Raw genomic sequence first — 17,805 nt, 5'->3', positions numbered from 1 at the left:
TTAATGGATTTATTGGTGGCCTAACATGAAGGCTGAGATTGCTACCTTTGTGGGCAAGTGTCTCACTTGTGCTAAAGTCAAGGTGGAGTACCAAAAGCCTTTAGGTCTACTAAAACAACCAGAAATCCCCGAATGGAAGTGGGAGCAGATTACAATGGATTTCGTAACCAAGTTACCCAAGACGACGGGTGGTCATGATACCATTTGGGTAATCGTCGATAGATTAACCAAATCCACACACTTCCTACCCATAAAGGAAACACACAAGATGAATAAGCTAATTAGAACACACATCAGAGAGATAGTTAGAATGCACGGTGTACCAATATCTATTATCTCTGACCGAGATAGTAGATTCGCCTCACGATTCTAGCAGTCACTTCAGAAATCTCTGGGAATTAGGCTAGACATGAGTATAGCCTACCATCCACAAACCGACAGACAGAGTGAGAGAACGATTCAAACGTTAGAAGACATGCTAAGAGCATCTATGATCGACTTTGGTAAAGCATGGGATACCCATTTACCACTAGTTGAGTTCTCGTACAACAATAGTTACCATACTAGCATTAAGGCGGCTCCATTCGAAGCCCTCTATGGTCGCAAGTGCAGATCACATATGTGTTGGGCTGAAGTGGGCAACACGTAATTGGCTAGAGGTGAAGTTCCAGACAATACTCTCACTGGTCCGGAAATCATTCGAGAAACTATTGAGAAGATAGTACAAATCAAAGAACAACTTAAAGCTTCCAGAGACAGACAGAAAAGCTACGCTGACAAGAGAAGAAAACCCTTGGAATTCCAGGTTGGTTACCGCGTCATGTTGAAGGTCTCACCCTGGAAGGGCATGATACACTGTGGAAATCATGGAAAACTTAATCCAAGGTACATCGGACCATTCGAGATTCTTGCTAGAATCGGTCCAGTAGCTTACAAACTCAAACTACCTCAAGAACTATGTAACATACATCCTATCTTTCACGTATCTAACCTAAAGAAGTGCTTATCCGATGAGACTGTTGTTATCCCACTTGATGAGATCAAGATAAATGAGAGCCTCAACTTCATGGAAGAACCAGTAGAAATTCTAGACAGGGAGGTAAAGAGAACCAAACAAAGTCGTATCCTGATAGTGAAGGTTCGCTGGAATGCAAAGCGGGGACCCGAATTCACTTGGGAACAAGAGGATCAAATGAAACAGAAGTATCCACACCTCTTTCCCTAGTCTTAGTGTATCTCTATAAACTTAATTTCGAGACGAAGTTCCCTCTAACGATGGGATAATGTAACAACCCGTAATTTCAAATCAATATAAGTTGAACTTATTCGAATAAAAGCCTAAACTACAATTGTATGCTAAGTAAATCCATATCATGACATTTATACCATAGGAACTTGAATACCTTAAGTACATGTTTATACAAGTTATTTTATATACATACCTTGTAAATCATATTTATATATAAGTGATGAACACTTATATTGAAACTATACATTTATAACTTGTTATATAAGTCAAGATAAGTCAAGAGAGTTAAGTTTAAATCACAAAATGACATACTTTCATGAATACTACATTGTGTTCACGGTCCAAAGAATGTAACTGAAAGCAGTTCACAGCCAAGGAAGGAAGCACAACAAGGTTCACGGTCCAAGAAACATAAAGAACATGAGTTCACGGTCTAAGTTAAGAAGCAAAAAGGTGTTCACGGTTGAAAGCCAAACCGTGAACCCCTTAAAGATTCAAAGCGTGAACAACTTGTAAGGTAGGAATCAAGACCGTGAACTCCAATTAAGAATCAAAAGCAAACCGTGAACATCAAATTAGAATGAAATCAAATCGTGAACACTTCATTCTAGAAGTGTTTAACCGTAAACCCTCTTCAAATATCTTCAAATCTTATCTAATTCAACTTCCCAATGTGATAAAATACAGTTACCAACGAACATATCACATCACACCTCATGAGTTTTCTTTCATATATTAGGTGCAAATGAATTCATTTGCACATTCAACAAGCGTAAACACCTTCATTCTCTCTCAAAACTTCACGCCTTAATTCTTCATTTTCTCTCAAGTATCAAAGCTTATACCCAATTAAACTTCAAACTTCAACACACATTCAAGAACACATTCGTATCTGTATCCACACATTTCCAATAAATTAGTAAGTTGCTATGAATTAAATTAGTCTTTTAAAGACATTTAGCATATATATATACAAATAATCCATACATAATATTACGTGTATAATATTATTAGGATTCTTTTGTTGACATGTGTTCTAACCCGAGAATCGTCACTACCACTTCGTTATCACCCAAGAACACACATACAAGGTGAGTCCATACCCCTGCATTTTTACTAATTTTCACTGTTTTTAGGGGGGATACAAGTCTAACACAAGGATACTGTGTTTACAATCAAATGATTTCTAAATATTTCTAAAACGACTTTAAATTACTGAAACTCTTTCAGATATTGTCAAACTCTTTTAAATGTTTTTAAAAACTCTTTTAAACTTATATTTTGCCAAAATCATATATATATATATATATATATATATATATATATATATATAATATTTAAAGGGCTTAAGACTAATAATTCACTATTAGTTCTTTTTCCTTGTTTGGATGTGAGCTTTGGATAAAATTATTTGTCTGAATGTCGTTTATATATATATATATATATATATATATATATATATATATAATTTATTTCAATCAGATTCATATTCCCTTTGTAACATGTTGAGCAAAGGGGATACTTTCATGAATATTACATATCAAGCAGAACACACATATAAATTATAATAGGTATAATTGATGGAACTCTCAAACTATTTTCATGAATCAGTTATATAAAGTTTAATAGGTTACTCTCGTACAAATACTTTACATCTAAGAATACTAGAGAAATATCATATCAGTTCATTTATTTCAAAATGACTTTTCAACATTTGTTATATATGTAATCGTCAATATGCTTTTTGTGAGACAATGTTCAGTTGCTTATTCATTTAAGCAATACATTTAAAGTCCTTATATTATAACCAGAATCCCCAGACAGATAGCGAGACAAATGTGTATAGATCTATACAAGATTGACAATCCCACACTTAGACTGTTAACTACAGTTGGGCTGGTATGCCTATGAGTGACAAATGTCGTTAACAGTTCTGACGCCTACAAAGCGTCGTATCAGGCCATCTAATCATAGTATGGTTATAATAACTCGCCAAAAAGATATGATCAAATACGATTAGTATATAATTAAACCAAAGAGTACGAATACAAAGTACTGGTTTTACAATAATATGATTTACAATATTACATTACTATTTACAGCTGGTGGAGCCAGACATATTCACTTTTACAGGGGTTTTAAATAATAAAATTACAGAACTTGGGAAAACATAAACAATACTTATACATAACGGTTTTATGGTATTAGACCTACTTTTCAGTTACATCAGAAAATATTGGATTTTCTGGAACAATAAACATACTCTCTATTTCAAAGGTCAGATAGCAAACTTTTAAACATAAATACTTATGCAATCACTCAACTTAAATGTTGATACTCTCTTTTCAAAACACTTGTATTCTCAGGGAACCAGTAGACAAGTACATCCCCAAGATTTTTGAGAAGACGGAGTAGTTTAGAGTCATGTCTTCTATCTTGTGTTACATAACTTTTGATGTCATATATACAATGACGTGAATACTTATGTAAAACTTATACATTTTAATACAATGGTTGTTGTAATTTGATTACTATGATGCATGTGTTGTGATACTTAACATGAAGTCATCCACCCCTGGACGTTTCCGCCGCTCCGGTTTGGGGGTGTGACAATGAGGCAGCGTCGTTGGTTGGATGTGGTAAATGATTATGACTGTGAGATCCTTTATCACCCTGGGAAGGCCAATATGGTGGCCGATGCTCTTAGCCGCAAGGCGGTTGTGGCTCCGATTCAAGACATATGCCTGAGGATGATAGTGATTACTCCGTTGTTGGAACAGATTCGGGAGGCGCAGGTCGAGGGTATGAAGGAGGAGCGTCAGAAGTGTGAGAGGATCATAGGCCAAGTGGCCTCATTCGGTTATGACAACCATGAGTTATTGACCCTGCATCAGAGGGTATGGGTCCCTTACTGGGGCAGTGTGTGCCAGGTTCTGATGGAGGAGGCCCAGAAGTCTAGGTTCTCCATTCATCCCGGGGCGACGAAGATGTATCGGGATCTTCGCCCTGATTATCGGTGGCCTTGCATGAAGTGGGACATAGCTTGGTATGTAGAGAGATGCTTGACTTGCAGGAAAGTCAAGGCTGAGCACTAGCACCCTCACGAAAAGATGTAGCCATTGGAGATTACTGTGTTGAAATGGGAAGACATCACCATGGATTTCATCACAAAACTTCCCAAGACTGCACGTGGAGTGAATTCAATTTGGGTCATCATGGATCGGTTGACCAAGAGCGCATAGTTCATCCCGATCCAGGAGAGTATATCAGCTAAGAAGCTAGTTGAGATCTATATACGCAAGGTGGTGGCACGTCATGGAGTGTCAGTTTCGGATGTGTTAGACCGAGATGTTCAATTCACTTCCAGATATTGGAAGCGGTTTCATAACGAGATGGGTACTCTTCTTCACTTCAGTACAACTTTCCACCCTCAGAAGAATGGGCAGAGTGAGAAGACGATCCGGACTCTCGAGGACATGCTACGTGCATGTCTATTAGATTTCGACGACAGTTAGGATACATATCTTCCATTAGCGGAATTTTCGTATAACAACAGTTATCACGCCAACATAGATTGACCTCCCTTCGTGATTCTCTACAGGAGGAAGTGTAGGACACCAATTTGTTGGGGCGAGGTCGGTTAGATAGTCATGAGGAGTAGCGAAGTGGTACTCAAGACTACCAAGATGATCCAGCAGGTCCAGAGGACTCCAGACTGTTCAGAGTCGACAAAAAAGCTATGCCAACAAGCATCGGTCAGACTTGGAGTTCAGGTGGGGGATATGGTTCTCCTGAAGGTGTCACCTTGGAAAGGTGTCATCCGATTCAGGAAGCAGGGCAAGTTGGGTCCCAGGTACATCGGTATGTTCAGGGTTTTGGCTCGGTCAGATCCACAGTACATTCCATGTCTCCCAGTTGCGGAAGTGCTTAGTGGACGATTCCGCAGTTGTGCCTTTGGAGGATATTCAGGTGAACGATTGCCTGGATTACATTGAGAGGTCATTGGCGATTTAGGATCGGAAGACGAAAACCTTGAGGAACAAGGTTGTACAGTTGGTGAAGGTGCATTGGACGCACCGTAAGGGGTCAGAGTGGAATTGGGAGCTAGAGGAGGAGATGAGAGAGCATTACCCAGAGTTATTTGAGGCAACAGACTTTAAGGACGAAGTTTAAGACAAGTGGGGGAGAATTGTAACGCCTGGTTCCTGATATGCATTTAATTTATTAATTATTTAATTTATAAGAGCAACTCGACGAGCTGGAAGCCCCAAACTCGTCGAGTAGAGATCATATGGGCTGCGTAACTTAAGTAACCTACTCGACGAGTTGAGAGGCCTCAACTCGATGAGTAGGCTGGTAGAGGTGAAACCCTAATTTTCGGGGTTTGCACCCTATTTAAGCACCTTAAACCTTCCATGATGGCCTCATTTCCATCCTCCAAGTCCCAAACCCTAAATCTCGAAACCCTAATTTTATTTTGAGTGTTTGTGAGCTATTTCAAATGTTTTAGTGTGTGTTTTGAATCCATTGGAAGAAGGAGAAGCTTGAGGATTCAAGAAGGAGTTTATAGATCCATAACCCTTGCTTCATCTACAACATTTTGCTGGTATAAAGCTTGAACCTTGCTTTGTGCTCATTTAGATCTCCGTTTTTGAATTTCCTTGCTTATTTTGGTCCAAGTGATATGATTCTTGGGATTTGGACGTCCCAAGTGGAGAACACTTCAGATCTAGGGCCTTAAGGGGTTTTCATGGCATAAAGGTGCCAACTTTATGGACATGGAAGTTCCATGCAACCTATAGATCATCATTTTGGTCTTTTGAAGATTTTACGACCATGCATACGGATAAAGTTTAAGACTTTAGGTGATCATTTAGTCCTAAGAGTCCAGATCTATAACCTTATGGTATATCTTGAAGTTTTGTTGGCTTTTGATTTCGGATCTATATCATTTTGATTTAGGGTTTGAGTTTTTGCCTTAAGGAGAGGTTCTTAACGGGTAAAGTTGGAAACTTTACCCTTCTAGACGTATTTCCAGCTTAGATCCAAAAAATAGGGCCCAAGTTTGAAGAATTGTGACTTAATGCATTAAGAAGGGCTAACTGACTGAAGAACTCGATGAGTTCATAGAGGAACTTGACGAGTTGGGTCGAACTATCTTGATTATGTTAAAGGGAAGAACTCGGCGAGTTGAAAGAAAACTCGACGAGTTGGATCGCGATTTCACGTTTCTGTGATTCATGGGAACTCGACAAGTTAAAGGGAAAACTTGACGAGTTGAGTCAACTCGGAGCGTTGACTTTGACTTGACCTTCACTTGGACTTTCACCACAACTGACCCAAGAAAGGGTATGAGTATAAACGGTATCTAAGGGGTTGTTTTGATTCAGGTAGTATGTATCGAAACATCCGATGTTGGGCGGTCCCCGAGGAATGTTTGTATGCTTGATGTCTTCGTGATTCTTGCATGTGCCTGTATTGTATGTTTCCGGATTACGCTCCGATGTCGGGCAATGCCCGAGGAATGTTTGTAAGCTTTCAAATTTCGGTCCGATGCCGGGCGAGGCCCAGTGAATGTTTATATGTTTATGTTATGTGATTATTTTATGTGTATTTGTTGATATGTTTATATATATACCGAACTTTGCTCGATGCCGGGCGGGGCCCGATGCCGGACTTTGTCCGATGTCGGGCGGGGCTCGATGCCGAACCCTGTCCGATGTCGGGTGGGGCCCGATGAAGCGGGCGGGGCCCATTATATTTTATTATGTGATTATGTGATTATGTGTATGGTATGTGGTAGTTTGGGGAGACTCACTAAACTTCGTGGTTACAATTTTTAGTTTTGGTTTCAGGTACTTTTGGTAGCAAAGGGAAGAGCTCGGGATGACTGCAGTGCACACACCGGTATGTTTAGCCTGGGATGATTACTCTGATGTTTTGATTTGGAAAACTCTGATAATAATGTTTTGAGATAGTTTGACTTATGTTTCAATGAAGTGTTTTGATAACTATTTATTTAATGATTTAAAACGAAATTTTTGGTTATGGTTTTTGGGATGTTTCACTTAGATATAGGTTTTTATGTTTAATCCTTCATATTCAAGATGATATAGTGGTTGGAATCCATAAAGTTGCTAACTTTATATATCTATAATGTCCCTTGAGTATTATAGTTGCTAGATTTGGAATATGGTTGAGTTTTATGACTCTTACATGAGATTTGGTATCATTCTCTCCTTTTGTGCCCTAGTTGGTGTTTGAGACATACATTGTACATGTCCAAAAAGCCATGATTTTTATGATGTTCAAGAGTAAATAAGACACTATAGAGGATTTGGTTGCTTGGCTAAAAAGAGATTTAGAGTTTCATTAAGAACTTCTGATCAGAGCATTCTTACGACGTGATTATATGAGTGTCATGGTGTGAGGATTGTATTCCTCGATTGTTTTGACTTATTAGGTCACGATGTGACTAGTGGATTGTGGGACTTTTGAGTGTGGATTGATTTTGACTTTGACCAGGGTTTGGCCTAACCATATTTTGGGTATTTTGAGTTGTATGTCGACATGTTATGTTGGGGTTAAGGTTATTGTTTTGTGCTGTCAATCAACAGAATGAGGCAATCCAACCGGGAGGTTGTGAGCCAGGGTAATCCAACCGGGAGGTTGTGGACCCAATACGTGACATGCAGGACAATCCAACCGGGAGGTTGTGGGCCCAACATGCATGATTGTATATGTTATGTGTTGTGTGGTGGTACTTTAGGGGAACTCACTAAGCTTTGACTTACAGTTTCAGTTTATTGTTTCAAATACTTCAAATGACCGCGACAAGATATAGGCGTGATCGTGCACTTCCTTTGGTTTTATGTTGTTGGGATTTTGTGATACTCTAATGACTAAAATACACATTTGAAACAATGGTTTTGTAAACATTTATGGTTATTGGTTGTTTTTGAAAAATTAAAATTTATTGTGATTTTTGGAATGTTATAATAAACTTCAATTTTAAAATGAAAATTTTTAGTTTACTTTTATTTAGTTAAATCACTGAAAAAATGACCAATTTTTTCCCAAGAGATAGATGATGATGCATTGAATATATTTTTATTATAAAATTTGACACAAAAAATAAATTTGTCAAATTATTTATCATAATAAAGTTGGGATAATTTGAAAAACACACACACATATATATATATATATATATATATATATGTATGTGTGTGTGTGTGTTTATTTTAGAGTAAAATATGTTTGAAGAAGTAAGAAGACTCTAGTCCATATTAGCACCAAGAAGAAGACGCAAAAACCTTTTTAGTTTTGCGGTATTCTAAAAACTACGAGTCTACAAAGGTTAATGTCTGCACGACGCAGACAAAAAGATCCAAGAAAATTTGGAGACAAAAAATAAAAACCATCTTAACAACAACAATTTGAATAATGACACTACATCTCATAATTTATACACATAAAAAAGATAGGTAGAAAAAAAAAACTATCATCAAAAAAAGTAAACTACAAATTTGGTGTCGAAATTCTAAAATTGTCATAAGATCACTCAATATGTTTATATATCATTACAAACATGATCCTTGTGCTTCACTCAAACCTTCATGTTTAGTCCAAAACATGAAGCCAATTTATATAGATCATGGACCACATCCGTAAAAAATCAAACTTAAAGTTGAGACAATTTTAAAGTTTGGACTAAACTTATATTTCTGTTAAAACATAAATACAAAATTTATATAATTTACTCTTAAACAAATAAAAAAAACTTGGACTTTAAAACTATAAAGTAGGTTTGATATACAAGAGTTGTATTTAAATCAGGACTTTATTTTCCATATTCAAAATTTAATTATATCATTAGTCATCCTTAACTTTCCTTATTTAGACCTCCACAATATATACATATAAATATACATATAATATTACGTGCTCTTCTTTAAATATACGATATGCATATTAGTTGGTGAATATTTAAAAAAGGAACACAGGTGGCGCGTGGAAGCAAAGAGGGCAGCGCGTGAACCAAAACGCGTGGTATTAACACACAGAAAGGCCTCCAATGTGTGTAAATTGTGACACACCAACACACATTTAGAGAGAACCCGAAGGATCCGTCAACGCGCCGCGATTCGGTCGGATTATTCATCTCCGAAAAACCCTACCTTTTGACCACCTACCCAGGGCCAGTTTGTTACCATCCATCACCCTCTTCTTTCTCTCTCTTTCTTTCTTTCTCTCTCCTCTCACACACACAAACACCAAAAACACATACTAGTTCTCTCTTCTTCGATACTGGCTTATGGTATTCCCGCCTCTCGACACAACAATTCCTAAACCCTAGCTTTCTCTCTCTGTCTCTATCTCTTTCTCTTTCCTTTTTTTTTTTTCAGTAATCCTTGTTACTTCTGGTAAGTAATTAAATGAAAGCAATCATCTTTTTCGTAATGTTAAAATAGACTGCTATGGTTAATTACTGTTTTTGATTGGAGGGGAGGATCTGAGTTTCGTCAATTTGATTTTGTTATTGAATTTGATCCAGGAAGGAAAAAGATTGGGTCTTTTAAAGGTTTGAATACATGTCCGTCAATCAATCGAAGGGTGACAAGAACGAGCCGCAGCAGTACAGAAGAGTAGGTCGATCCGGTAACTCATCCTTGCCAAGGAACTACTCCGGTGGTGGTGGGAAGGGCGGCGGCGGCGGCGGAGGAGGAGGAAGTAACACCGCCCCGCCATCCTCCTCCTCTTATTCTTCGCAGAGAAGGTAATTTAAAACTAGGGTTTGCTACATTATCTACGCTTCTGTGTATGTATGTTTGAATTTAGGGTATGTTTTTCATGTTCGTGATTTGGGTGTTTTTTTAGCTTTAAGAAGACGAATAACCATGCTCAAGGAGTACAACCTAGGGTAAACACCCCGATTACAAATTCAAATTCGGATTTGTCGAATTCTTCTACTCCCGGAGGCGCTAGTGTAACCAATGGCGCACATTTACAACCGCCGGCACGAGGTATTCTTACTCAAAATCCCTTCGACTTCCATAATTTCATCCTTCTATTCCCCAAAGCTTCCACCCCTTTCACTGTATAACACAAAATTCTTCCCAAAACTATGATTCTACTCGATTCAAAATCCTTACTTTGTGTATATTAGGTGCACCTGGTGCTCCATCTACAGGAGCTACTCCAAAGCCATCTGAAACACCAATTCAGAAGAACACCAACACCCCCGGCCTCCCAAAGGCTCCTCCACAGGGTAACACAGCTGTTCCCAGTTCTGATGTTACTGGTCCTTCAACTCCAACAAAAGGTATAATCCAAGTGATTGTAAATTTGTAACTACAACAAGGGTATTTTCGTAATTTTCTTGTCTACTGATGCTCTTTTTTTTGAGTTCAGGTCCTGCAGATGCTTCTAGGGCATTTCAACTTCAATTTGGATCAATCAGTCCTGGTATCATGAATGTAATGCAGGTAAATGTTTATTGTGATAGAGATTTTTTAACTTGAACAAACTAACAAGGGTATTTTTGTAATTTTGTAGATACCCGCTCGAACTAGCTCTGCCCCACCAAATTTTGATGAACAGAAACAAGCTCAAGCTCGTGTTGATTCCTTAAAAGCTAATAAACTTCCAACTCCATCAATCCCAAAACAAAGAAAAGATGATGTTTCTGTTTCTGTTTCTGTTGTTCAAAGTAATGCCCCTGAGATTCATCATTCTATTCCAAAACCTAAAAAAGAAAACCAAACTTTATCTACCCATTCTACCCCTCAAAAGCTGCCAGGTCCACCAATCCCTGGTGTTTCAATGCAAATGCCATTTCACCATTCTCCAATACACGTCCCTTACCCTACTCCAAATCCCCAAATGCAATCACAAGGAATGCCAAATATGCCCCTCCCAATGCCCTTACCAATGGGGAATCCACCACAACAAGTATTCGTGACACATCATCCAATGCAGCCACAAGGGATCATCCATCAAGGTCAAGGTATCAACTTTTCTTCTCCACAAATGCCACCTCAGCTTGCCAACATGGCAATTGGTGTTGGACAACATTACCAGTCACCACCACCACCACCCACCGGAAAACTCGGTGGTCACCGGAAAACCGTGAAAATCACACACCCTGACACTCATGAAGAGCTCAGACTTGATAAAGGGTCAACCCCCCCTAGGCCCCACCTCCCTCATGGGTCCCAGCCTCTTCCTTCTTTTCCACCTGGACACCCCATGAATTTCTATTCTAACTCTTTTAACCCTAACCCTATTTTCTTCCAACCACCTAATAATTCACAAACACAACCACAACCACAAACACAAACAAATAGTGGATCTCAGCCACCTAGGTTTTATAATCAGGTGACAGTGAAACCAGCTGCTAATGTTGTAGTACATGAAAAGGTTAGTGTTAGTGAGTCATCTTTGTTAGGTAGTGTACCTGTTAATGACAAAAATGACAAAAATGACCTCCCCAAAAGAAGTGAAAGAACACATGTGGAAGCTTCTGTTCTTCTTTCTCAAAAGGAACCTGAAGTTAAACCATCTAATGCCTCTTTTGGCTCTTTCCAATCTGAGAATTCAACAAATTTGGTTTCTTCTGTTGAGGATTTGGCCCCACTTGTTAAAGATGAACAGATAAAGCCAGAAATGAAGGTACTTTTTTAATTTTTTTTTTAAAATTTTTTCGTGTGTTAAAAATGTAACATTGTGTGATTTGTCATATTCAGATAGGTGAACAGTTGGATACTCCTTCAAGCTCTTCTTCAGAAGCATTAAAGTCAACTCCTGTAATGGAAGTCAACGAGGAGGTTTCAGAAACCACCGATAAAGTGGTGGCTGTGGATGTTGCCGCCAATGCCACTGGCGGGTTTTTAGGTGGTAGTGGTGAAGAAGGGGTAAACTCCAGTGAAAAAATTGTGATCGAGACAAATCTTGAAACCCCCCTTAAAAATCAAGATCCAAAGGTCGAATCTTTGGAGTCAAAAGAACAAGAAAAAGATTCGATTTTTCCCACCAATGAGCCCGAGGACACTAAAATCAATGATGATCAAATCTTGAAATCAGATATTCAAGTTGATATTTCCGTTTCTACCCCTGAAGAGGATATGGGGAAGAGTGAAAACTCAGTGCCTTCAATGGATCCATCCTTACCTGATTCCGCAAAGACCAAGGGCAATTTGGGTATTTCAAATACAAATACCAACACAAACACATCTAAATCAAAAAAGAAAAGAAGGGATATTTTGAAATTTGCAGATGCTCAAGGGACAACTTCTGATCTTTACATGGCATACAAAGGTCCAGAAGAAAAGAAAGAAACCCCATGTTCTGAAACCCTAGAAGAAGCCTCTTCAATACCTCAAAATCAAGATATTGATGAAAAAGAAAAACATGTCAACAAATTTGAACCTGATGATTGGGAAGATGCTGCGGACATTTCTACCCCTAAGCTTGAAACAATTGAGAATGAAGGATTATCCAAAAAGTACTCAAGAGATTTCTTACTAAAATTCTCTGAACAATGTAATGAACTCCCTCTAGGGTTTGAGCTCACACCCGATATAGCCGAGGCGGTGATGTCAAATCTTGCTGCCCGGGAACCTCGGGCAGCTGCCCGGACACTTGACCGCCGCCCGAGTAATGTCGGGCATGATGACCGGTGGAGTAAAGGGCAAACGGGTGTGAACTTCACCGGAAATGTCCCGGGATTTAGGCCGGTTCATGGCGGTGTTTTGAGAAACCCGCGGGCTCAGCCGGTGTTTTCCGGCGGGATCTTGGCGGGCCCGTTGCAGTCGCCAGGTGTCATGCAAAGGAACAACTCTGATTCGGACAGGTGGCAGCGTGTGAGTGGTGGGAATAATCAAAGAGGGTTAATCCCGTCTCCAAACACTCCAATGCAAGTGATGCATAAAGCTGAGAGAAAATACGAAGTGGGAAAAGTAACAGATGAAGAACAAGCTAAACAAAGACAATTAAAGGGAATTTTGAACAAATTAACACCTCAAAACTTCGAGAAGCTTTTTGAACAAGTCAAACAAGTCAACATTGACAATGCGAACACTTTATCGGGTGTAATTAATCAGATTTTTGATAAAGCGTTAATGGAGCCCACTTTTTGCGAAATGTACGCTAACTTTTGTTCAAGGCTTTCTGTCGAATTACCGGATTTTAGTGAAGATAATGAGAAAATCACTTTTAAAAGATTACTTTTGAATAAATGTCAAGAGGAATTTGAACGAGGTGAACGTGAAGAACAAGAGGCGAATAGAACTGAAGAAGAAGGTGAAGTGAAACAAACCGAAGAGGAGAGAGAAGAGAAGAGAGTGAAAGCGCGAAGACGAATGTTGGGGAATATAAGATTAATCGGTGAATTATATAAAAAAAAAATGTTGACTGAAAGAATAATGCACGAATGTATAAAGAAGCTATTAGGTCAATATCAAAGTCAAAATCAGAATCCCGATGAAGAAGATATCGAATCATTATGCAAATTAATGAGCACAATTGGAGTAATGATAGATCATCCACGTGCTAAAGAACACATCGACGTGTATTTTGACACAATGTTGAGATTATCAAACAACATGAAACTTTCTTCACGTGTCAGATTCATGTTAAAAGACGTAATTGATTTAAGAAAAAACAAATGGCAACAAAGAAGAAAAATCGAAGGCCCAAAAAAAATCGATGAAGTACACCGAGACGCAGCCCAAGAACGACACGCCCAGTCCACCCGTTTGGCCCGCGGGCCGAGTTTCAACTCTTCCACCCGCCGGGTCGGACCCGGTCCGGGTCAGAATCCGGGTCAAGGCCATTTGTTACCGTCTCCGAATTCGGGTTTTCGCGGGATGGGTCCGGGTCGCGGGTATAACCAAGATGCGAGATTTGATTTTGAAAACCGGACTTTGTCGATTCCGTTGAGACCGATGAGTGAAAATGACGGAATTACCCTTGGCCCACAAGGTGGGTTAGCTAGAGGGATGTCGGTTAGGGGTCACCCTAACCACCACCACCAACCAGAACCGAGTCCAAGTCCGAGTCCGAGTCCACGGGTCCCGGTTGGTCCGAACGGGTCGAGTCAACCGGGTTATGACTCGCCATCGGCTCGAGTGTGGGTCCCAGCTCCGGTTCAAGATAAGGTGTGGCCGGAAGAACGGTTACGTGATATGTCAATGGAGGCGATTAAAGAGTTTTATAGGTAATGTAATAATTTTTTTTATTTATTTATTTTTGTGTGTGTGCGAAGTAATGATAGGGGTAATTTGGTAATTTTGCAGTGCGAGAGATGAGAAGGAAGTGGCGATGTGTGTAAAGGAATTGAATGCACCGAGTTTTTACCCTTCGATGATATCGATTTGGGTGAATGATTCTTTCGAGAGGAAAGAAGTGGATCGGGATTCACTCGCTAAGCTTCTTGTGAATCTTGGAAAATCTCAAGATGGAATACTAAATCAAGACTCACTTGTTCGAGGGTAAGTTTGAAATGAAATGACTATTTTGCCCTTTGAGATTCCAAATCTTTTGACATATTTTTATCAATTTTGTAGATTGGAATCGGTTCTTGGAGCGTTAGAAGACTCGGTGAATGATGCTCCAAAAGCAGCGGAATATCTTGGGAGGATCATCGGGAGGATGCTCATAGGAAATGTGGTCCCGTATAAGGAGGTGTGGCGGCTGATATACGAAGGGGGGGAGGAGCCAGGGCGGCTGGTGGAGGTGGGACTGGCGGCGGAGGTGGTGGGGGTGATTTTGGAGATGATTGAATCGGAAAAAGGGAATCAGTTTTTGAATGGGATTCGGAAAGAGTCTAATCTTCGTGTGGAGGAGTTTCGGCCTTCAAATAGTAAAAAAGCGTTGAGAATAGATAAGTTTGTTTAAATGAAGTGATATTGATGCTTGTTGAATCTTTGGTTAGAAAAAACAAAAATGGAAGTGTTTTAGTGTCGAGGGTTGGATAGGAAGAATTATATATGTTTTGGGGGGTTTTGTGATTTTTTTTTTTTATTATTTTATATTTGTTAACTTCAAAATGATTATTATCTGCAATTGCAAAAAGGTTCAAATGAGCATCAAGGTTTTTTTTATTCTATTTAGTGGTCAGATGATAAAAAATATAGTAACTCGATATTTGGTTATTGATGGATTTCTATGTTAATGATGGTGTAACTTGTGGAATGTTATGACTTTTGTAATTCGTTTTTTGATAAGATGGTCTAGATCATGGTTTTTTGATAAATGGTATATTGCAACTACTTTTAACCTGTTAGCACGAAAGTATATCGTACATTAGCCAGTTTTATTTTATTTCTTAGGAAAAGTATAAACAAGTATCTCTTTCAAAAAAAAAAAAAAAAACAAGTAAAATAAGATAAAATACAAAAAAACTATTAAATTTTGGTTATTTTTGTGGTTTAATAATTATATTTTGGTTTTGTTGATAAAAGTCTATCTGAGTTTGACAATTTTTTAATTACTAGACATTTGACATGTTATTATATGTTAAAATGGTAAAAAAAAAATATAAAAATTTCGCTAAAACTATTAAACTGACTTATTTTATTGTAACTATTTTAACCTGTTATATCATGTCAAAGCGGTCGATATAGAAAAATTTGTTGAACTTGAGTGACTACCATCGTCGACAATGGTTAAACTACAAAATAACCCAAATATAATTACTTTTACGTAATTCAAAATTTATTTTAACATCATTTTTCTGGATGATGAAGATTAATTGTGTCAGTTTTATTGAACTAAAAAACTTTTATGTATTTCGAAATTTATTTTGTCATTTTTCTGAATGATGAAGATAAATTATGTGTTGGTTTTATCTAACTAAAAAAACCTTCAAATCCAAAAGCATACTACAAACCATGCGGACCGGATATTTATGAATCTATTGATGTTATTAGTGAGGGTGATGTTATCAGTGACGGTCCAAATATATGTGCGAGAAAATAAAAAAGCCCCTCAAAGGAATGAGTATAACTTTTTTTTTTTTTTTTTTTTTTTTCCTTCTAAATCTATTAATTTAAAGGAAAATGTTTATTGTAGTTTTTTAGATACAAAGTGATTAATAACACTATCACGTTAAAATAACATTGATTTAGCGGTTGTGTTGTATCCCTTCTATCCGACAAGTGGCACAATCATATTTATTTATTAGGGAGAAAGTCATTTAGGTTTACACCAGACGCTTTGGCATGTTATTATACGTTAAATGGTCACAATACAAAATTTTCATTAAAGCCATTCGAATTTTATATATATATATATATATATATATATATATATATATATATATATATATATATATATATATATATATATATATATGCTAAAGCTCAACAACGAACCATTTTAAACCATAGAACCAAGAAACTATTATTTTTTTCAAGTTTTAGATCTTACGATTTATCGAAAAAAAACATATTTATAGAGATCTTACATTCTTATCGATGCTAGACAATTTTGAATATGTATGTCGTTAGTCACCCAATATTGTTGTATATCTTAACGATCGCATGGGACTGTTGTGTGTTTTTGGCCCAACAATTGGTTAGATGTCCGGTGTTTCGAGTAGTTGATAGATAAGGCGAGACCCGAGAGGTCTCGCTGCCTCTGAAAAGCAGTAAGTGGTAGTAAGAAGAGTCGAAGTGGGTTCAGTAACTTGGGATTCGTTTGTGGAGTTGCTTGCATTCTAGGTATATGCTCAATTGTTTGTAGTGGGATTAAATAATCTCAGAGTGGTTAGTTTGACCCTGTTGCGCAACTCTCGTCTGAGTCTAACTGTTGCAGGGATGAGTCTTATACTCGCAGGTTTATCTGAACCTTCTGTCGAGTTAAGTGTGTTGGATTAGATGTCTAAGTCAATAATTATTATTGGTATGTATTCGACCCGACTTGGCATGGTCCATTTGGGTTGCATGGCATTGGAACAATTGGATAGACTAAAGGAGAAAAAGGATACTAGTGATTTATATTAATATATTATAAGTTCTAATATATTAATATGAAATCATATTATTTAATTAGTATTGACCAAGAATTAATTCAGAGATCAAAAAGAACTAATTAAATATGGACTCTTATATATATATATATATATATATATATATATATATATATATATATATATATATATATATATATATATGTCTGTGTGTGTGTGTGTGTGTGGTGGGCCAAGTTCATTTAGGTTAGGCTAAGCTTTCATGGATAGTCCATGGAGTGTTTAACCCATGGATCCTATGGAAATGAAAGGTCATGTGTATTAGGGTGTACATGAATATAACCCTAATCATCCACGCTATATAAAGAGGTCTATGGTTCATGAAATGGCACTAGTGTGTATACATAAAAGAGGGCAACCCGATTTCATAAGTGTGAACATAAGTATCCTTGTTCTGAAGTTATTCCAAGAGTTCTTGGTGTTGTGTGATTCCATTTGAGGTGCAACACTTGAGGCACTAGGCTCTTAAAGGTTCAAGACTTCAAGCTCCATCAAAAGGTATGTCATTCTACTAGATACTTGT

The 17,805-nt window shown here is 37.9% G+C and overlaps 1 protein-coding gene across 1 annotated transcript; it reads left to right on the top strand.

Annotated features, from left to right (window-relative positions):
- Nucleotides 1-9,382: 9,382 nt before the first annotated feature.
- On the top strand, nt 9,383-15,354 carry LOC145097273 (eukaryotic translation initiation factor 4G-like). The gene is made up of 9 exons (XM_079034813.1): nt 9,383-9,675; nt 9,807-10,028; nt 10,130-10,275; nt 10,419-10,574; nt 10,664-10,737; nt 10,808-11,923; nt 11,998-14,468; nt 14,548-14,742; nt 14,818-15,354. Exons 2-9 carry the CDS (start codon nt 9,844-9,846, stop codon nt 15,146-15,148), a joined length of 4,674 nt encoding a protein of 1,557 aa, XP_078890939.1. The 5' UTR covers nt 9,383-9,675; nt 9,807-9,843; the 3' UTR covers nt 15,149-15,354.
- Nucleotides 15,355-17,805: the final 2,451 nt, after the last annotated feature.

This window comes from Lactuca serriola, chromosome 1 (genome assembly GCF_051521515.1).
Source record: "Lactuca serriola cultivar US96UC23 chromosome 1, Lser_US96UC23_V15, whole genome shotgun sequence".
Classification (NCBI taxonomy): Eukaryota; Viridiplantae; Streptophyta; class Magnoliopsida; order Asterales; family Asteraceae; genus Lactuca; species Lactuca serriola.
Note: the sequence above shows the minus strand (reverse complement) of the source record. Positions and strands in the feature narration are given on the sequence as shown.

Coding starts and splice junctions, on each gene's coding strand:
- LOC145097273 (XM_079034813.1), top strand. CDS start 9,844: ATGTCCGTCAATCAATCGAAGGGTGACAAGAACGAGCCGCAGCAGTAC. Junction 14,469..14,547: donor GCGATTAAAGAGTTTTATAG/GTAATGTAATAA, acceptor GTAATTTTGCAG/TGCGAGAGATGAGAAGGAAG. Junction 14,743..14,817: donor CAAGACTCACTTGTTCGAGG/GTAAGTTTGAAA, acceptor TCAATTTTGTAG/ATTGGAATCGGTTCTTGGAG.